The sequence below is a fragment of the Gouania willdenowi genome, chromosome 3 (assembly GCF_900634775.1).
Source record: "Gouania willdenowi chromosome 3, fGouWil2.1, whole genome shotgun sequence".
Lineage (NCBI taxonomy): Eukaryota > Metazoa > Chordata > Actinopteri > Blenniiformes > Gobiesocidae > Gouania > Gouania willdenowi.
This window is the reverse complement of record NC_041046.1, coordinates 21,880,591-21,903,073: the sequence shown is the minus strand read 5'-3', so window position 1 is coordinate 21,903,073 and position 22,483 is coordinate 21,880,591. Positions and strand designations below refer to the sequence as shown.

General features: G+C 36.3%; 1 protein-coding gene across 1 annotated transcript; it reads right to left on the bottom strand.

Annotated features, from left to right (window-relative positions):
* Positions 1–217: 217 nt before the first annotated feature.
* LOC114479399 (nuclear receptor-binding protein-like) lies at positions 218–21,931 on the bottom strand. The gene is made up of 18 exons (XM_028473065.1): positions 21,776–21,931; positions 21,043–21,411; positions 16,827–16,949; positions 16,476–16,577; positions 16,256–16,345; positions 15,727–15,767; positions 15,488–15,582; positions 14,600–14,683; positions 12,740–12,798; positions 12,560–12,655; positions 12,318–12,450; positions 12,030–12,117; positions 10,781–10,831; positions 9,918–10,053; positions 8,513–8,566; positions 8,340–8,403; positions 4,224–4,279; positions 218–2,131 (listed from the first exon to the last, which is right to left on the bottom strand). Exons 2-18 carry the CDS (start codon positions 21,259–21,261, stop codon positions 2,072–2,074), a joined length of 1,551 nt encoding a protein of 516 aa, XP_028328866.1. The 5' UTR covers positions 21,262–21,411; positions 21,776–21,931; the 3' UTR covers positions 218–2,071.
* Positions 21,932–22,483: the final 552 nt, after the last annotated feature.

Here is a 22,483-nt window from a genome sequence, read left to right as displayed (position 1 = left end):
GTTAAATGCAGATTTAAAGACAACACTAGCCATTGATGTAATCAGTCTATAGACAACAGTGTTTGCAAAAGAACTGACACATTTCACGTGTTTATTTGTAGAATAAGGCGCTTTAATGACATGTCAAAAAGGCACACAAATCAATCAGCCATAACATTACCACCATTCAAAAGGAGTTTATTTGCCCCATACAATCGTAACACTGTAAAACACCAAATTTCTTTTTTTTTTTTTTTTTTTTACTTCGAACACAACTTTTTATTACCCCTAGCACTAACAGATCCCATGCTAGCCAGTGTAATGGCGATAATATTGTGGCTGATTGTTAAATCTACCAACACCCATTCATGTACAAAATATAAAGCCAAGAGCTCACATCACATGTAACAGGCTGGAGCTGCTCCATCAATATGACTATTTAGATTATTTAGTGAGGCTTATTATACATTCTCCTGGCTGGCCCTTTGGGTCTAATCTTTGGATCATTCAATTGTAGAAATTCCGAAACAATGACAATGCATTAATTTGGACTGTGCATGTCAAAAAAAAAAAAAGATGCACTTTTAAACACAGATAACCCAATTTTAAACAAACCAATAAAACAAGTAAGCAAAGAAAAACTTCTGATGAACAGTAGAGATGAGTTTCATGAAGGTTGTACATCCGACCTCAATCACAGCTCTCAAACAACAGGAAGGCATTAAAATACGTGATGAGTTCATTTGACAATACACCAGATCAACTCACATTATTAGGAGCAACATGCATTTGTGCCATCAATGATCTTTTCTACATTCTTTAATAGTATTTGGATGGTTAGGCTTGTTTTGAGGTCCTGAAGGATGTGAACTACAGTACCAGTAGTGAGATCAAAGGCAAAATGTAATCATTAGCTCTCCGACTCACCCAGAAACACAGCTTTATACAAATAATAATAATAATAATAATAATACCTGCGTGATGTAAACCGTTGTTTTAAAGTGTCAAAAAGGAAATATGGATGATGAGGTGGTCAGTTTTAATCATCTCATAAAAGATGAAATCTAAAAATGAAAAGGAAAGCAGTTGACTCAGACTTCCAACATTGTGGACATAAAAAACTAAAGCAAACAAAGAAAACAGATGAAAAAAAACTTAATCGAATGGTAATCAGCTTCTGGAAAAATATTTAAAAAAAGAAAAAAAAACAACCCAAAATTGAATATTATAGCACAAAGACCGTTCTCCCGCTACAAGATATGGCAGCCCATTTCAGTATACAAGTTTCATAGCTTTGAAAAGTAAAGACAGAACAGCTCTGTGTGAACCAAACAAGCAGCTGTGCTTAAAAATGTACAAAAAAAAAGAAAAGAAAAAAGGTAAATCAATATATACATATAGGCAAAAACACATTCAGGATCTCAGTAACACCAAGTTCACAGTACCGCTCAGTAACTCAGAGTAGACTGGTAGGACACCCAACCAGTAGCAACGTGCTGTACACACACCTTTGTTCAGTATTCCAACAAAGCACTCGAAAGTACAAGCTGGATCTTAATCACTTCTCCAGTTTCAAACAATATTTACTATGAGTAGGAATGCTCTGTCAAAAGAAGTCAAACATAACAGCCAAGTAAGAGTAAGGACTGTGGAAAGTTACTGGCCGTAAATTACTTATATATTTTACTTTGAAAGGTTCTCCAAGTTTGTAGGTTCAAGTTTAACCATCAACTGGTGCAGATACCAGCATTAAAACCTTAAAGTACCACAGCAGCAGGTTTGGAAATCTGGTAAAGGCATTGAGTTTTAGACAAACAGGACCCAAAACAAAAAACACCTCACATTAAAAGAAAATTGTGCACACAGGGGTGAGAAGGTGACATTTTTCTAACAAAACAAGTCAGCGATGTGCTGTTGGGATTGAGTAACAACTGTCTGGTTGGTTGTGTCTTGAGGAATCTTGTTGGTCAGTTTAGCATCTAAAGCTGTGCAGAAATGACATAAACCAATGTAATGTAGGCACTGTGCTGACTATCCACTGCTCTGCTGGAGTGGACTCATATAGTGGCTGTCACTGTGTGGGAAAACGCTGCTATTGAAGAGATTGGCTCAGAATGTCTTCTATAAGAGAGGCGATTTTGTCTTGGTCCATCTGTGGAGACACAATACTCATTTTTAACAACACGTAACAGCACAGTCACCTGCTTGGTCATGTAGAGACTGATAAATACTCTCAATATTATGGTACTTTGTGAACTAGTGGTTCTTACCCTGGGTTCACTGTTCACTCAAACCTCAGGGGTTTGTTGAGTCAGTTTCAGGGATTGAGACACAGTAAAAATGTGTCACACAAAATCTATTTCCAATTCCATGATCAACTACTTTAATAGAAGATAAACGCTGACAATGTAACATTTAAATTTTAAATATTAATTCATAAAAATCTAAATTAAAAGCATTTTGCACAAAGGCTTGGACACGCACACGCACACGCGCACACACACACACACACACACACACACACACACACACACACGAAGAAATCATATTTCATTTTTCCCAATTACGACGGGATCAATGAATGAAGCTTGCCTGGTTCAGTACCTCCAATAAGGTAAGAAACTGATCCAGAATCACTATATTTATTGACCTGCATCTCCTCTGAAATGTAATGGAGTCTTACATGGTGTAAGGGCTATCTTTGGTTGAAATTTTGTCAGAATCCGATTAGTACTTTTGACGTAACCCTGCTAACAGACAAACAACCTAAAAATAAACACCGGCAGAGGCTAAGATACTAAGCTGCCATGTGCTAATTTGAAGGACAGAGTGAGGAGATGCCCGAAAAATCCCGAATCAGTCCTGGAGAGCTGCAGTCCTGCACGTTTTAGATGCCTCTGTTAGAAAACTGACTGTCACCAGTATACAGTAAGTATATAAAAGTGATCAGATTCATAAGCTGGTGTTAGGGAGACTATAAAACCTGCTGTGCAACATATAGAGGTGAAAGTAACTGATTACTAACATTACTGCAATTAAGTTGTTTTTATGGGTACTTGTACTTTTTGGAGTATATTTCTAAATCAGTAATTTTACTTGTACTTCAGTACGTTTTAAAATAAGTAAAGTAATTTGTTACATTTCTACACCCAACCGTTACTGAGTAAATTATTATTTTTTGTTTTAAAATGATCAAAGGACATTGTGAAACTACAAATAATAAAATGACCAGACAACAGTCAAATGCAGTCAAATAAACAGGACTGAATCATGACATAACCTAACCACGAGAGCGGACATGGGGTCGTCTGTGAACGGTCGCATTTACAGACATTGTAGTCGCTGTTAGCTACCAATAAACAGGAAGAGATTTGTCACCTTTACAATAAGTGCTGACTAGGCCACTGGGAGTGAGGCCCAAGGCCAAGGCAGGCTGACTTGATAATACTGTATCATGTTTTTCTGCAGCCAGTGCCTTCTCCTCGCCCTTCTCTCTGTGGTTCATGGCTAAACTAGTCTGGGACACTCTGATGTTCTATCTCTCTATTCTGTTGGTCCTTCTGTCCACGAACCCCAACCAGTCGACGCAGATGGCTGCCACCTCTGAACCTTATTCTGCTGGAGATTTATTCCTGTTAAAAGGGAGTCGTTTCTTCCAACTGTCGCTAAATGCTTGTTCATATGGATCTTGTTGGGTTTTCTCTTTATTATGAATTTTATATTTTGAGAAGTGCATTTAGATTTTTTCTTTTTGTAAATGTACATTTTGACGAAGTTTTTATTTTATACAGATGCCTTTGTGGAAAATAAATTAAGTTCCAATTGTGCAATTAATTTTATATATGAGATGTTTACTGTATGCAAGGTTACCGCGGAAAGTTTTATTACCAAAAATAAACATGGAGGGGGGGAAAGTAAGTGATCATTTTTACTTTGAGTACTATTTAATTGAGCTACTTTTTACTTGTCCTTGAGTATTTAATGTATTACTTGTACTTGTGTACAATTCCAATCAAGTAACAGTACTTCTACTTGGGTATACTTGGATATATCAAAACTCACCTCTGGCAACATACAGTATGTGTGAGTTTGTACAGCATGACTTTAGATAGTAATGTGTGCATTCTTGGATTTTTGTGATCACCTTCATTGTGGTGAAATCCTGCACGCTCAGCAAGCTCAAAGCTTCAGAGACAAAACACACACACACACACACACACCTACAGTCCCTGCCTAACACCCACCTCGCTGATTAGGCCGTGCTGCACCAACTCTCCGGCTAACTCTTGAGGGTTCTCATCTGAAACACACACCAGCACAGTCAGAGAGGTCCATCATATCCCACACACACATCTACTGCACAGCAAACTCATGATAGAGGGCATTTAATCCTTTAAAAAACTAAATAATGCTAAACAACATCTGCTCACTCTTAGGATCCCTGTATTCACTTTGTTTGATAGTGTTGTTAATGTCTGAGGTTTCTGAGAGAGATTCATGGCAGTGACATTTTGAGTCACTGAACATGTTGTCAGCCTGTTAAATAAATATACCTCTTTAACCTCTCAGTGACAGCACATAGATTTTGCTCATTGCTAGCATGAGTAACCCATACTCTGATGACCCACATTCATCATAACACAAACATAACTACATGCTGCTTTTATAGACACTAAAGTGTCTAAAAGAAAGATGTATTTTGGATTTAAAAAAAAAAGAGTTTCACAAAAGACAGATTTCCCTATGGAACACAGAATAAGATGCTATAGATAGATAACTTCTGGCTGTACTGGTAAAGCAATGTTTTACATCAGTGATTCTCAACTGGTGGGTCAGGACTCTAAAGTGGGTTGCGGACCTATACTGGGTGGGTCGCGGACAGCTGATCAAAAATAAATAATAGCCTACTTAATATCTCTCATGTTTGACTTGTCTTTTATTTTGAAAGAAACTTTTCTTTTGACAGACATGCTGTGAAATGCATGTTGCACCTGAAAATATACACATGTTTTAAAAAAGATTATATACATGTTTTTCAACAGTTGTTTTTGAAAAATTAAATCTGGTTGAATTCTAAAAAAAGTGGGTCACGATTTAATTACCGTGGCAAAATGTGGGTCCCAGGGTGAGACCAGTTGAGAACCCCTAGTAGACATTCCAGTAATAAAAGGTAAAAATACATAAATCAAAGAGCTCTTTTTCAATAAAGAATACTGTACATAGTTTAAACGACGGGGATACTGGTGATTTGGGATACAACAGTGTGAAAAATGAACATTCCTGTCTGAATACATCAGCGTATCTTCCCCTTCCCTCCCTTTTTACAATATGAGCTCATCTCGGATCATTATCTTCACAGCTCTTCTTTAAGTTACAGCCTAAAGAAAACAGTTACTGCTTGGTCTTCAGAAAAGTTTGTATGGTTTGTTTGTTTTAGGTTTTGTTTATTTGTTTGTTTGTTTTTGTAACTGTGTGAGGGATGTACATGTACCAAAAAAACTCAGGAGTGAACAGAGCTTTTGAAAAGAACAAGATCAACCACCACCTATGTGACTCAGGGACTGATATCGAATGTACACGTAACACGTTTTGTGTTTTGATATAAAGTAATCCAAAGGTCCCTGACATGAAACCTGGAAGGCTGAGTTAGTTTGTGACCTTGCACTGCACAACTTTGGACTTTGGTGTGTTGATAACGAAGGCTTTCATCCCATGCTTTTTGAATGCAGGCCTTTCACGGAGAGCACAGGGTGTGTTTGTGTGACTGATTAATGTGCATTTGTGTGCACAAACAATATTCATGTATAGCAGGGGTCGGCAACTTTTATCACAGCGGGGCCACAAAAATGTGTTCATTTGATCGGAGGGCCACATGATCAACATTCATGTCAGCATTTAGCACGTGCGATCTGAGCATTAATACAAGAGAACAGGAAGATTTTTTATCGTCATTTTGTGTGTTTTTTCTGTCATTCTGTGCATGTTTGTTGTTGTCTTGCTTGTTGTGAGGCATTTTGTGCATTTCTGAAGTCCTTTTGTGTAATTTCCCTGTAAAATACATGTTTTTTGGAGTCATATTGTGTATTTGTGCTGTCATTTTAAATTTTTTAAGAGTAATTTTTATGTATTTCTGTTTTTGTTTGTGAGTACTGTGGGTATACAGTCACTTTTTGTGTACTTTTGTTGTCATTTTCTGTAATTGTATATATTTTCTAAGTTATTTTGTGTTTTACTGTTTTGTTGTAGTTTTATGTTTTTTTTTGGAGTATTTTCTGTGTTTTTCTCTTGTATTTTCCTGCAATGTTGTAATTCTTTGTATTTTTTTTAATGTATTCTTGCTTTAGTTTTGTTTATTTTTCTGTCATTTTGTACGTTTACTTTGGGGGCCACATAAAATTAAACTGAGGGCTGCATGTGGCCCCCGGACTGCCAGTTGCCTGTGTCTGATGTATGTTGCTGTTGGTGTTCAACAGAGAACATAAGACAAATTGTGCAAAGGGGATATAATGAAATAATTAGTAGTACATTAGTGGACAAACTGTTAAAAAATTAAAGACCATGCATTTGTGATTAATTAAACTATTAATTAATTACTCAAAATGTAATTTTTTACCACAAATCACCAGAAGACTTATAATGTTTGGTCCCCAAAAAATGGACAACATGACAAAATAACTTTTGATAGATATGCAAAGAAAAGGTTTATGTTCTGCAGTCAAACCTTTTTAAACTAATTTGCACCACTACATTAGTGTGTGCGACTACGCGTACATGTGTGTGTGTGTGTGTGTGTGTGTGTGTGTGAAAGCCTGGTAATGGATGAGCTAAAGGGTTGACAGCTGTGAGAGGCAGCCTTTCAGATGCATGACATTCCCCAGACACACTTGCAACAGTATACATGGCAACCATGACTGTGTGAACTGACCATCTTATTCTGACCCATCATGATCCATGTTTGACTATTTGGGCTGCTTTTAGTATTTATATGAACATTGTCATAACTTTTATCATTTTAAAATGTATCGCTTTTATAGCATTTTCCCTAAAGTCCTAATAATTAATCATGCTGTACTTAAAATATTCATCCTTTTTATACCATTCATTCATTTTGTAAACTTGCTTATTCCTGTACTCACAAGAATGTTCCCAGCCCTGGAATCAAAGCCAAGGCTTCTTGCTACAAGGCAAAAGCATCTTTACAAAGTGTGTGTTTTAGTGTTTATATTGATATTAATGCATGGGAGAGGTTAGAAACTATTTGGTCTGCTTCCTTGGACATTAAAAGTACCCTATAAATAAAATTTAAGTGACAGCAGTGTGTCCCACTCTCCAAAACAGAAGGTCTACATAAGACATAAGCGACAGTCAGTCTCAGCCTAAAATACTTTTGCATACTGGAAATTGTGCATTCATGCTCTTGCTGGAATTTCCCTCTCGTGTTCTTACATGATGAGCCGAAACACACTGACAGGTTCTGTGTGTTGAGATTCAGCTAAAAGCTGATTGAAAGTATCAAATAAAGGTCACAGTTAACACAAAAAACTTCACTGGTATCGTTTCCATCAAATGTAAAGCTGCTTCTCTAAAACTATGGAGGAAACATGTCTAATGAAAACTCTCTCAACTTGAAATATGATGAGATATGTTGTCACATGGACAGAAAAGCAAATATTACCACACATACAATAGTTTGCCTTTCGCTCAACAGTCTAAATAGGCAAGTCCTGATTACTTCACCAGTTTATGATATGTTAAGGTTTCATTTATTAACTTTTTTTCCGGAAATTTGATCTGGCTTGTTTTGACTGCCAACTGTCAGTCTTCCTCAGAGGCATCTAGTGATTATTTTGATGTAGTTCTTTCTTAAGGAAAATATCAAAGCATCTACTGATCTGAGATTTCATAAGGATGCATGAAAGGGATCAGTAGATGCTTTGATGTTTTCCTTATGGAAGAACTTGTAGGGATACATTAAAGCAATCATTAGTCTGTCATTGTCTGAATAAATGAAACCATAACATATTATTTCAAAAAAGACAAAATTAACTTGCTGGATTCACTAGTTTATGGTTGGGTTAAAATAAAAATGCTTTTAAAGTCACTGACTTTTTTCACCTGCACAGGGCCCATTTTAACATGAACAAAATCTGCTCTCGCATGGAGCCATTGCTGCATGAAAGGTTATTTGGTGAAACATCTAAGATTTGTGACCCCATTAAGGTACTCCAGAAACCATATGATTATTCGCTTCAAATTAAAGAAAGCTGGAATGAAAATCAAAAGTACATCACAGTACTTTGACTACTTGTATCTGTGTGTTGCTATTGTGTGTAATGGTGATGGAACGTAGTTGAACTTACTAGGTAACATGTCACAGCTGAGGTGTCTGTTCAGTTTGTCCTCCAGTTTGAGCAGTAATGTCAGCTTTGATGAAAAAAAGAAAATGTTAAGAAGTTGTTTTACACCAAAAGAAGGCAAGAATTTGTGATAATTACAAAGTGACGACAACATAGTTATTCTACCAGATACTCACACGATACTTCGCTCCGTCCTCGACAGGTTCCCAGCTGCACTGCATGTGAATGACCTGCAGACACACGACACGTCAACGGTTCAACTAAATATTAGCAAAACCACTTCACAGATAATAGTGTCAAATAGATATTTTTCATTTAAGGCAAGGCAAATTTAAGGCAACTCAATGTGCTTTACATGATTAAAAAGTCTATGAGTGGAACATAGTACCTGCAAATATAAGGGACATGCCCATATATGATGTATTTAAGACTCTTAAGAAAATGGCTTTTTAACAATCAGACCTGCTGACATAAGCCTCTGTATTCTAGAGTTACTCTTGCTTCTGAAACTGCTCAGGAACTTACACTTTATTGTCAAGTTGTTAATTAAATGTATATTGTAGTGTTTTATGAATGCATTTTATACAGTTTCATGAGTGCAATAAAATTTTTGTACTAATATTGATGTATCTTGTTCGCAAGATGACTTCGTAACATCTGTCCAGGGACAACAGATGAAAAATAGCCATTGGCTGAAACATTTACTGGAAAGGTAATGAATGTATATGTCAAATAAAACAAGAAGACAGTCATTAACATCCCCGCCAGATTGGTTCTCATTATAACTCACAACCTTTTTCTAAATGTCCGAAATATAACAACTTAGATGTATAAATAAGAAAATGTGATTACATCAAAATATAAAATTACTATCTTAAACGGTTTCTGAGAAAAGCCGTCCCCTTTGATGATACCTCGAACAGAGTACAAAAAAATGCAAAAAGGTCAATAACTCCGGAAAAAATTATTGCGCGCTTCTCATTTTCAAACTCCATCAGGGTATTGATAACCTGAAGCCACACACCGAATTTGGTTATCGTATCTTAAACAGTTTCTGCGAAAAGCTGTCCTCTTTGAAGATACCTCGAACAGAGTACAAAAAAAGGCAAAAAGGTCAATAACTCCGGAAAAAATTATTGCGCGCTTCTCATTTTCGAACTCCATCAAGGTATTGATATCCTGAAGCCACACACCACATTTGGTTATCGTATCTTAAACGGTTTCTGAGAAAAACTGTCCCCTTTGAAGATACTTCGAACAGAGTAAAAAGAAAAAAAACAGAAAAGGGCAATATCTCCAGAAAAAAATATTGTGCGCTTCTCACTTTTAAAGTCCATCAAGGTATTGATATCCTGAAGCCACACACCAAATTTGATTATCGTATCTTAAATGGTTTCTGAGAAAAGCTGTCCCATTCATCTCGGACTGACGGATGGAGCTCAAACCTATATCCCCTTCCACAATTTGTGGCGGGGGATAATGAAATAATAAACTAACAAATCAATTAACCAATCAATCTGATAGAATGGAGGTTTCCTAAAGAAAATGGATACATTTGCAGGAAAAGTTTTGAGTACGCACCCTCCGTGTTTCCAGCTCAGCAGGTTCTGGTGTGGGGGATTTCACCATAGGGATAACAATGGGAGATTTAACAGGCTCTTTCTGAGTGTGCTGTGGGCAGGGAACCCCAAACGCTGTCATTGGATAAATCCCATTCCTGATCACAGGAGGCGGTAACCAGAGAGAAATGTGGAGAAAACACGAACAAAGACAAAACGGAAAAGGAAGCTTCAGGATTATTATAATGATGACAGGTTGCATGATTAGTGATTTGAAAAGATGCACTGAATCACTGTCAAACTGAACAGTACGGTAACACAAATAGAACAGAAATACTTTAATAATATAAATTGTAAACTATAAAGCCAAAAAAAAATCTCAATTTGATGTTCATATCGTCACATCTCATTCATTCCCTGCATAAAAAGGAGGTATCAAGACAGTCTGGTGGTCCACTGCTGCCTCTATGTGGCCTGAAAGCGTAATTATTATGTTTTGCAATAAAGCAGAGTTCACTGCACACAGAAAATTGTGCAATAAATCACCTAACCAAAAAAAGTCTTACAGCAATCTAAAAGTTTATTAAATAATTACCTTTGCATGTGTTTATACGGTCGCAAATAGCCAGCAGGTAATTCAAAGATAATAACAACAGAAATAAAAAATGATCAATGAATCATTGTCCTATACCTACAGTACCGGTATATTACTGAATTCTGTAAAAATGGCTGCCGTCATTGTTTTAGACCAGCTAAAATATTTGACTGTTAAAAGATCTTGTCACATTTTGTACACGGTTCACTAAAAAACTCCTTTCAGAGTAGGTGTTTTTAATGAAAAAAAGATCCATATTTGCTACACAGAGATAGGAAACTGTGTCCTACCTTACATCCTCAAGGAATTTATCAAGCTCCAAAGCAGCAAACTGTGAAAGCCTAAAGAAAGCAAAAATAAAAGAAATGAAACATTTGAAGCCTCATTTGAATTTCAATCGTTGGATATATTATTCAAAATGTCAATGATAATGAAAAAAAAACCTGGCTCTACAGTCTCCTTGATGATCTAGCAGTTTAATTTCAGTGTAAAACACAAGCGTACAAACATCTGTCATTGAAATATTGTTTGCACAAAACTGAATGAATGGTTTTGAATGTGTGAGAATATTTTGTACGACAGAAAATTGAGAGAAGCCTAATGTGGTGTAAGAGCTGCTTTTACTCGATATGTGATTGACTTATTGAAATGGTACAATTTATGATATTTGCTCTCGCAGCAAAGCTTCATGAAGTTTAAAATGAGCATTTTTATTCCTTATCTTTTAACCCAGTATGACTCTCTGCTCTTGTTTTAGTGTCCTGTGGCTTTTCACTGTTGTGTTTTATTATTACATCAGTTTTTATTCTTGTTTTAAGTAAGTAAAGTAATCATGATTTGTAATAAACCAGGAATAGCTCTCAAGCCCTCCAGCCCCTTTATGCGGCATCAGACTGTTCTGCACCTGCTACTTTGTATTTTCATTCATACTTCTGCACTACTGACAGAGAAGTCCATCTGCTTCAAATTTAACTTCCTCAAATGTCAGTGTGCTTGTGCGCACTGACGTCTCTGCATTAAACAAGCAAAACACTCAAAATACAGGCGGTCTGCACCAGTTCTGCACGTGCACTAATCATTTCTGCAATCTTAGTGAATTCAGCAGGTGAGAAAACTGCAACTGGATTGCTACCCTTTATTTCAAATCTTAGTGAATCCGGCCCCTAGTGTACATGTTGTAAACACTCGTTGAGTTGCTGCTGTTCTGCCTTTATAATTTATATATTCTACATTGTCATGTTTGTAAATGTTTCAGGCAGAGAGCAACAGTACTTTCAATTTTCATTTTGTCTTGTACATATAGTGGAATCAACAATTAAGCTGACTTTGACTAAAGGGGTGAGTTAAAAGTATGTTCCAATAAGGTTATCCAATATTCGGGTGAACACTGAGAATTCGTACAGTGCCTCAAACTACAAAAGTTTATAACATGTGAGTAAAGAGAAATCATAGCGTTAAATTCATCACTGTTTTTTTTTTTTTGTTTTTTTTAAACCAAATAGAACCCAACAGTGTGAAGATCAGTTTCAATGAACTTACTTTAGCTGCAACGCTTTGGTCTCGGCCAGGACCAGGTTAGGGTCCAGGTTCTTAGTAATCTCTTCCAGGGCGTTCTCCGGAATCATATCTGGATAATTACAACAACATTGTTAGGACATTTTTTTTTATTTTAAAATTGAGAATATTAAAGAGTCTTTGTCAAAAATCTCAGATGTGATTTGGTTTATTTATTTCCTAATGGACGGTAGTATTATGTTTAATTGCAGAGCTCCCTGATGACAGTTATATTTTGTGTTTGTGTTTTCAGTTGTTGTGTTGCAGACTCACGCTGATGGCTAACAATACAATGAGCAGCCAGAAGTTTTAGCAGTGGCACTTCAAAGAGAGCCTGGTTGAACAGCAGCTCCCGGGCTGTAGGTCTCACACTGGGATCACAAGCCAAACACTTTTGGATCAACTCCTGGGGGGGAAAACAAGAAAGAAACATGCATGTAAACACATGGAATCTACCAACATCTGACCTACATGAGTGAACAAACAAGGAAAGAAAGTGGCTCTTTGTATCGTACCCTCTGCAGTGGGTCTTCCAGTAACTGTATAGCATTGTTGATGGCCTCCTGAGACACATAGGACTCTCCATTTCCCTGAATCTCTAAAAGCGCCATCTGCAGCAAAACAACACACATTACAACAAGAGTCTAACAAAATGTCTCAGGCTCACACAATGTGCAGTGTGGGTTTCATATCACCTCTAAAGCACACACGCCAAATGAGTAAATGTCCACAGCGGTGCCGACATCTTCAACAGCTACATATGACAAGTGGAACAAAGATAAATCATATGCACTGAACTAAAATATAAATGTAACACTTTTATTTTGCTCCCATTTTTTATGAGCTGAACTCAAAGATCTAAAACATTTTCTATATATACAAAAGACCTATTTCTCACAAATATTGTTCACAAATGTGTCTAAATCTGTTAGTGAGCACTTCTCTTTTGCAGAGTTAATCCATCCCACCTCACAGGTGTGGCATATTAAGATGAGCACAGGTCAATAATAGGCCACTCTAAAAATGTTCAGTTTAATCACACAGCACACTGCCACAGATGTCACAAGTAATTGGTATGCTGACTGCAGGAATGTCCACCAGAGCTGTTGCCCCTGAATTGAATGTTCATTTCTCTACCATAAGTCGTCTCCAAAGGCGTTTCAGAAAATTTGGCCAACCAGCCTCAAAACCGCAGACCACGTGTAACAAAACCAGCTCCACATCCAGCATGTTCACCTCCATGACCGTCTGAGAACAGCCACCCAGCTGCTGCTACAGTCGGTTTGCATAACCAAAGAATTTCTGCACAAACTATCAGAAACCATCCCAGGGAAGCTGCAGTCAGGTCGAGACCTGATTGCAGCTTATGCAGTTATGGCATGGGCAGGCGTATGTTGTTGATAACGAACACATGTGCCATTTATTGATGGCATTTTGAATGCACAAAGGCCTGTTGTTGTGCCATTCATCCTATTCGGCCCCATGTTGCAACGATCTGTACACAAGTCCTGGTCTTTTGTTTATATAAAAATATTTTAGATCTTTGAGTTTAGCTCATGAAAAATGGAGGCAAAAAGAAAAGAGTATTTTTGTTCAGTGTAAAAGGGTCAATATAATAGATTCATACCTTTACTTAACCCTCGGAGCACCTTTGGGGACCAAACGTGTATCTTCTGCTTACTCAGTTTTTTAAAATTGTCAATATCTCATTCAGTTTAAAAACTAATTGTATGAACCGTGGCCAGGAGTTTTCTTTTATTGTCATGTTCAGAATTTATAAAATGTACCGACATTGGACATACTGTTACCCTGACACTGTATAATAGGGGTTTTCCCATAATTACCTAATAAATCTAAGCCTCTACCTTCAAAATATAAATGGCACCCTATTTAAAAAAATAAAAAAATAAAAAAATAATAATAATAATAATAATTATAAAAATATAATGAACTTCATATTTAAGGTTAGGTCTGAGGTTGTTGAAAAGACATGATGTGAAAAAAGTGGGAAAAAATATTTATATGACTTCTATGAAGGTTACATTTTGGTACCTAAGCTCAAAAAGTGTAGGTTTTTTTTTCAATAAATGCTCATAGATCTAAAAGTAATAATGCCTCAAAATCACTGTTCTTATCAATTATTGACCTACTCAAGGCTGTAATAACTTCACAGCAAACATTCCACTTTGTACCTTATTATAGAAAAAAAATGCATATTTTGTTCTTTTCCTTATTGAAAAAAAAATGCATATTTTGTTCTTTTCCTTATTGAAAAAACTGTGTTTTTATGACAGAAAGGGCAAAAAAGGAAGAAAAAAAATATATACTGAAAACTTTATATCTATGGTTAGGTCTGAAGTTGTTAAAAATATCTCGTGAAAAAACAGGGGAAAAATTTTACATAAATGTGAAGGATACCGTTTTGATGCCTAAGCTCAAAGAATGTAATTTTTTCCCAAAGGTGCCCCAAGGGTTAAAACAGAGACAAATCCACTCAAAGTGAAATGACAAAGTTTATAATGGCAAAAACGTAATCTGAAAAAAATCATTGTTACCTCCATATTCAGGAGCAAAGAAGTGCAAGTTCTTCTGTTCCTCATGACACGTTTTCACATGGCTGTTAATGGTGTCAGGAGCCACTGAAAGTGAGACAATAGGAGAAAATATAGCAGAGGATAAATTGAAAAACAACTAACATGGAGGATAGGAGTGGGTGGAGGAAAGGATGAACAGCTCATCAGATTAAAATATATCTAACCAAATAATTTAATGCAAAAAATTGGACACAAGAGAGCAGATGGAATTGGAGTCTTTGTGGATGTTTTCACATTCACATACATGCATAAAAAGCTCACATCTTTTACACATTAATCAATGTAGTTTGGTTTTTGCACATCCACAGACAACAGAAAATACTTTAACAAATGTCTCTTTTAGTGAGTAAAATGGGGACCCTTTAATGCAGTTTTTTTCAACCTTGGAGTCGCCTGAAATCTCTAGTAATTGATTAAAAAAAATACTGATTAAAATTACACATATTTAATTATTATTATTTACTTGTCATTCTTTACCATACACAATCTCAAACAAAAGTATTTCATACTTTCACTTTCTCAGATATAACTAATCACGCACACTAATCCTAACTACTCTGTATTTGTAACACACTAACGCAACTCAACAAACATGATCAGAAATTAATTCTAGAGAAAAAAATATATCAAAAACTTGTATTTTTGAGATTAATTCTAGAGAAAAAAATGTATTTGGGGTCACCAGAAATTTGTGATATAAAAATGGGGTCACAACCCAAAAGAGGTTGGGAACCACAGCTTTAACGTTAAAAGTATAATCTCATTTCAGCAAACTATGAATTATTAATATTATTCTTTGGCTCCGCCTCCTACAAGTCCAACATGGATGAATTCAACCCAACTCCATACCTGATCCGATCTTGATGAGCCCATTGTGCTGAATGAAAACTGTGTCACAGGTCAGATTTCCATGGATGATGGGAGGGTCGCATGAGTGGAGATAACTGCATAGAAACAAACACATTAATACATAGGGTATACAACAAATTACTAAAGCATAAAAAGTACATTTAGGAGACCCCAGATGATTATATTATATTATATTTCTCATTCTCATTTCTCATTGAGTGTTTGAGAGAGTAACAGACCTGAGTGCAGACAGGATCTGTGTGCACCATCGTTTCCAAGTCTGAAACAAACACAACATCACAACAGGTATTTTTAATGCAACTACAACTGGCACCATCTCCTTTTATTTTGATCAGCCGTAGTACACAATTCATTTTCTCCTTGCTGTACAGAGCTCGTCTCCACCTGTCTATGGAATCAATTTTTAAACTTAACAAAAAAACATTTGATGATTAATTTATTCCTGCCAAAAATACACACATTTATGGAGGATCAAACCTGCCAAAATTAAAAATACAAGAATAACTGAATAAACGTGAAAAATAACAAAAAGGAAAATTGAAAATGAAAAACAAATAAGTGGAAAAAATACAAAGGTTAAAAAATAGAAAAACATTGTCTAAAAAAATAAATATAGATTGATGAATAAAAGTGGAAATAAAAAATAATTCATTTTAATTTTAATTTTATTAATTTAATCATTTATTTCAAAAATGTTTTTATTTTTACTATTGGCAGGTTTTGGGGTTTTCATACACATAAAATTACCTTTTCATTCATGGTCTTGTGGTTTTTCTTGGTCTTCTTCAGAAATTGTTTTAAGCTTCCTGATGACATGTATTCAGTGATAAAAATCACCTGTCGTAAAAAAAACAAAAAACAACAACATAAAACAAAAATATAGGTTAACAGAGACGCATTTTTAGAAAGAGTAACACTGTTGATGACATGAGATAGACAAAAATGTATTGCGAAGCTCAACACTCACTCGTGCTCGGTTGTCCTTCGTGTCCGCCCAGTACTTATGAAACTTTACAATATTAGCATGTTCCAAATGAGTCAGGTTATCAAACACAGCTTTAACTTTCTCCTAAAAAAAGACATCAACAACAGAAGAGAGTTGAGTATGAGTGTGAAACTAAATAACAATGACTTATTGTCTGAACTGAGCTATCTTTGTGCATGGTCATAAGATACGACTGGCTTTATTTAGACAACCCTGTGTAAACTGGTGAGAAAGGATGATTCTAATGAAGTAGCAGGTCGGGACTGATGAGTGCAGAATCTGAGAAATAACCAAAGATAGCCTTTTTCAGTCTTTTAAACCTTTACATCTCACCTCCAGCAGTTTGAAGTTATTCCTCTCTGAGATCATGACTTCATTCCAAACTACTTCCACCCCTTCCTCCGTGTCCATGGCCAAGTATGCGGCGTCGATTCCAGGAACATTACGCTGATTCACCTAAATAGAGAACAATTTCTTTAGACTTCAATTTGCATTTCATTAGTTAAAAAAAAAACAAAAACAAATATTCTATATTTGGCTGAATAACAGAATACAGTAGTTCCTCATCAATTCTCTCTATAACAGGTGGAGTCTTTTGCAGTCAACATAGAGGATATACTATATGTCTCAATTACATTATGAAAGCATCACACATCCACGATGATTTTAATTGTAGGCGGATGAAACCAAAGCACCCCAACAAAATCCACACAAGCATAGGGAGAATGTGTAAACACTAGCAAGAACCCACATTGATAACTACAGTGCTACTGAGTTGCAATCATTGGGTGGATATCCAATGATATTCATCCTTTATATTTATTATTACTATTATTATTAATATTGTTTCTGGTTTGCATGTGTTTTTTGGTTCTTTCTTGTTCTTCGCACCAACCACCAAGTTAAATTCCTTGTACTGTTTTTAAACTGTGATTGACGATTCGGCAAATAAAACTTTTCTAATTCTACATTTCTTAGAATATATGTGCACTGTTAGTTTTGTACTCAAGACCATCACCACATCATCCGACATCCAAGACTTGCTTGAGACAAGAATGCACTGAGATCAAAAGAAGACTAAGACTTTTGGAAGACGAGACCAAGAACAAAACAACCTGAGACTGAGACAAGACCATCAAACCAACAGCACCGTCTGGTCATGCCCAAGACACGACTCAAACCAAGGGGCGACAGGGCCTTCAAGCCACTGCTCCCCACCTGTGGAACACCCTCCCAGACCACCTCAGGGCCCTGCAAATGGTGGACTCATTTAATCAAGGACCCACCTTTTTACACAAGCTTATTTTAACAGCGAATGCTTGTTTTTAGTCCTGTATTGTATGTTGTGTTGTATTGTTTTTAATTCTGTCATCCAATGAAGCACTTTGAGATTTGGTGTCAATTGTAAAATAAAATGTATTATTATTATCAAAATCTATTTTAAAAACCATGAAAAGCTTGAACAGTTCAAAATTATTCTCTCTTCAATTTAGTTTTCCATTTGACAGACAAAAACAAGTTGTCAGCAATTTCTTTCAAAGCACAACATGCAAAAATCCCAACAAATTTAGTTCAACTCCATTTTGGCAAATTAATTAAAACTTTGTATGTATTTAAAAGTCACTGATAAGTCCAGAATTGTTTTAAATATCTAAAAAATAAGATGTTTATTTGTCAGGTGACTGAGGCCTATTAAAGTAGGTTTTCAGAGGTATTTCTGACTAGAAATAGGATGGACTGATGTAGGACTTTCTGCAGGTGTTTGACACATTAGGCTCTTGAAAAAATTTCCAAGTCGGCAGAACAGTCAGTGAGCTAACGCTAAATGTTTGAAGTCAATTTACAACATGAATTAATAGAGAAACAGTTCCAAGTGCTTCTCCTTATTATCACATTAAGAATACCAGATCAGTGCTGGTTTCGACTGGTCTTGATGGGACATCCCAAGTCCGGCCATTCCAAGACCAAGACATTTGGAAATCTGCTGGAGACTATCGCTGGTCACAAACTGGTCACAAAGTGATTATGATGACCCTATAGATGATGGGTGTCAAACTCATTTTGGTTCAGGGGCCAAATACGGAACAGTTTAAACGTAAGTGGGCCACAGATTTTTGGTGGAAAAAGAGAAAATTCAACATTAATGTGCCCTTGTTTGCACTTCCATGCATAAATGATCTAAAAATGGTAAAGTATTGAAAAGTATTCTAGTATATCAGTCCCTGCAGGATATTCACTTAAATTCCCCTGATTTTTGGAATTTGGGAAAATTTTGTGGAATCATTTGAAGAAAATTTGCCAGATTTTGGAAAAATTGAGAGTTCTTAAAAATTGAGCTCTGCAATTATTGTGGATTTTAAAAGAATTTTTGTATTTGGAGGGGCTGAGAAATCTACAATTAACTAGTTTTTTTACACAATGGTTTATGTTTTTTCTATCATTTTTTACTTTCTTAAACAGACCGAATTTGATGCTCTAAAGCAATGGTTCTCAATTGTTCTGAGTGGTTTTTTTTTGGCTCAAGTACCCACTTTTTCTTTTTTCTGACTCCAAGTACCCCCTTTGTATTTATTTATTTATTCATTTATTTGACAGGGAAATTGCACAACAAATGTCTTACACAGACCAGAGATAGCTGCAAGCTAATTTTCAACCATAGTCCCTGGGCAAAGGCAAAATGACACCAGGTTTATACTGTGGACATTGAACATTCTTACTTAAGAGTCCATTCACAATATAAAAAAAAAAAAAAAGAAAAAGCATTGGCAAAAGGATCACCTCAACAAACATTCAATGCAATAATTACAGTATTTACAATTGCATTTACAATTATTTACAGTTTTAAAAAATTTTTACATTCTTACATTTTTAATCTTAATTTAATCTCTATCTTAATCTTTAATTTAATTTTAATCTTTCAACCATTTTAGGTTAAATCTAAATGTAATTGTCCGACTAAAACATTTTGCTTAGAAAACGATTAAAAAACAACTGTAGAGCTTAATGATGGAATGAATGAGTAAAAACACACATAAAAGCAAGGAATCTCTGTTTGTGTCTGTGGCTCAAAAATCTCTGCGGTTCAGGGACAGACAGAGCTGAGACTTTCAACATGGCTGCTGCTTGGTTCAAGGATGTGCAAAATCGGATTTGTTTGGACTGCTAGCAATTCCACCCCACATAACAGTCTTTTAATTAAATTTGATATTCTAATATTTAACAATTCAGGACAAATTTATTTATGTAATGTGGGTCTAAAGCATCAAAGTCATGAAGTAATTAGATAAACAGTAAGTTATTTTACCTGCTTTCTGTGAAGTGTCTTGCAATAACACGTGTTATGAATTGGCGCTATATAAAAAGTTCAATTAATTAGTGAAGTTAATTTGAGATTTAATGGCCTCTTTCAATGGCAAACTAAAAAATTCAAAACAAGAACCTCTCTCTCTCAGCAAACTGCAGATGTATGCAAGCCTATGTTACAGTGTTAAATATATACATACTTCCTACGGGCACTTCACTAGATTTATAAATAAATGAAATTAAACAGTATTTAGTGCCTCCTGGATAGATTCATTTCTATAGTTTTTATTATCTCCCACCTGGTTCGACCAAGACTGACCTTTGTATTTTCATGTTCTAATCAAGATCATTTCCATCACATGTGTCAAACTCATGGCCCAGGGGCCAAATCTCACCCTTTGGAGCATCCAATTCGGCCCACAGCAGAAAGTAAAAATGACAGAAACATGAACCATTGTGTAAACGAAACAATATTCGCAGGTGCTCACAGTTTTACCGGTGCTTATATGACACGATTGCAGTCATTTTTAATGTTAAATGGTTGAAAAAGAACTCCCTCAAAAATCTTTAAAATACTTCTATTTTCCTCAAATTATTGCACAACATTTCCCTTAATTCAATAGAAAGTGATCACAAAATCTAGGAAATTTAAAGTGAAGATCCTGTTGGGACTGATATCTGTCACGTATTGTTTGGACATTGTCAGTTTCTCACATGTTTAGTATTTTATGTATACGTAGGAGTGAAAGCTAGGGCACAATAACGTTGAAATTACACATTTTCCCGTGAAAAATCTGTGGCCCTTTTGAGATCAAACTGCTCCGTATTTGGCCCCTGAACTAAAATGAGTTTGACACCCCTGATTTACATCCTCATTGTAATGATTTGGCCCCTGGACCTTGAGTTTGACACATGGCCTATAGATAGTTTAAAAAAAAGAAAGTGTATGGTTGTATGGTTTACCGAAGTACAAGTACAAAGCATCTTAGGGTTAGGGTTAGGATTAGGTTAAGACCCAATATCGCAACAATTTTTAGGGTTAGGGTAAGGTTTAGTCTTAGTCAGAGCGACCTAAGCTGGCCAATGACTGACCTATCACGTGACCTAAACTGAACCAATAGGGACGCTGCGTACAGATAGAATGTCGGTATATTGATATGGCAACTGTACGAATAGCCACTGCCATTAAAAAACCCAAGTGTATGTATGATGAGTTGGCAGCAAACAGTCACAGCTCAGGTTTTACCTCCTCTCTCCGTTTCTGCCAGCGACCACAGGGACTCTCCTCTAAGATCTCTGACTCATCCTCACTCTCATCCTCATCATCTGTTGGTGGGGTGACGGGGGCCTGGATGGTGGGGGCCACAGGTGAAGACACTGGTGCTCCTCCAGGTACCTGTGCAGGATTATTGGACACATTTTCGTTGCTCTCTGTGGGAGCTTCCATCACTTCTGCCTCAGACATCACCACCAACCACTAACACCAAGTACAGATGGCCGTGAGGCGTCACCAAAGATGTCAGCGCTCCTCTGGATCTGTGTGAGCTGTTCACATGTCCATGGTCCTCAGTCAGGAGCTGGTTTTCCAAGATAGTCGCTCTGAACAGGAGGAGGACTGTGGACAGAGGCTCACAATGAGGAAGATGCTAGCAATGCACCACAACTAACAAGCATATACCTTAGTTTTCAGTGCTTAGTCGCTTTTTAATGTCACGTAAAGTCACACACACACACACCCCCACACACACACACACACGACTTCAGTAGTTCAATGTGTATAAAACAGTAATGCTACATAGCAGGCACAGCAGAAAGCACTCAATGATTGATACTAGTTAGCTAAAGTTAGTAGTTTTAGCTCAGGCTAGTGGTACAGGTACGATACATTCAACAAGCCAACTTTCTGCTAACAAGCTGAGCAAAGACGAATAAACTGTGCAATAACACTAAACTAAAGCCTTAAATCGTTCAAGTCTTACCGTGGAATAAGTACTAGCACCGGGTAGACATGTTAAGGTGAATAAAAAACAACTGGACCAGGTCAAAATAAACCAAAATAGGTAAAACCGTCATAGAAAGTGTTGTTGGCTTTCAGGTCCCTCAGAGCTGAGGTGGGCGGGACCGATCGAAGCATGACGAGCGCCGAATTGCGCGCAAAATACGCATTGGACAAAATACGCTTACAAAAACACGGGTTTTACATGCAAATAATAATTTACAAAAGATGAGAATGTATTTTTGAATGCCCTAAATGTGTGTAAATAGTTGTATGAATCATAGTGGATAGTTATAACTTATATGGACACGTTAAAACACTGCTATACTACTACTAATGACAATACTAAATATGTCTTACTTTATAATAATTAACTCTGTATTATATTTACCAGTCTTAGCTTTAATATAATAATAATAATAATAATGTGTATCTTTGTGCACTTCCCTTTTATCCTATGTGAATAAAAACTCGGAGGAAAGTCAAGAGAGTTGCCGCCCTTATCTTTTGGACAACGTCATAAGAGTGTGTGATAAAAAATTGTTTGTAGAATAACCAGACATGCTTTCATATGAATTAACCATAAAAACCTCGAGAAAAGTTTAAAAAAAAAACACCATTACAAAACAATCACACTTCGATACACTGTCTTACTGCACCAAATGAGATAATTAAATTGTAATGCAGTGCC

Excerpts from the sequence above, each read along its gene's own strand:
- LOC114479399 (XM_028473065.1), bottom strand. The coding sequence starts at position 21,261 with ATGTCTGAGGCAGAAGTGATGGAAGCTCCCACAGAGAGCAACGAAAAT. Across the intron at positions 4,280-8,339 it reads CAGCTGTGACATGTTACCTA|ATGAGAACCCTCAAGAGTTA; the intron begins GTAAGTTCAACT and ends TGTGTGTTTCAG. Across the intron at positions 2,132-4,223 it reads AGCACGGCCTAATCAGCGAG|ATGGACCAAGACAAAATCGC; the intron begins GTGGGTGTTAGG and ends GTGTCTCCACAG.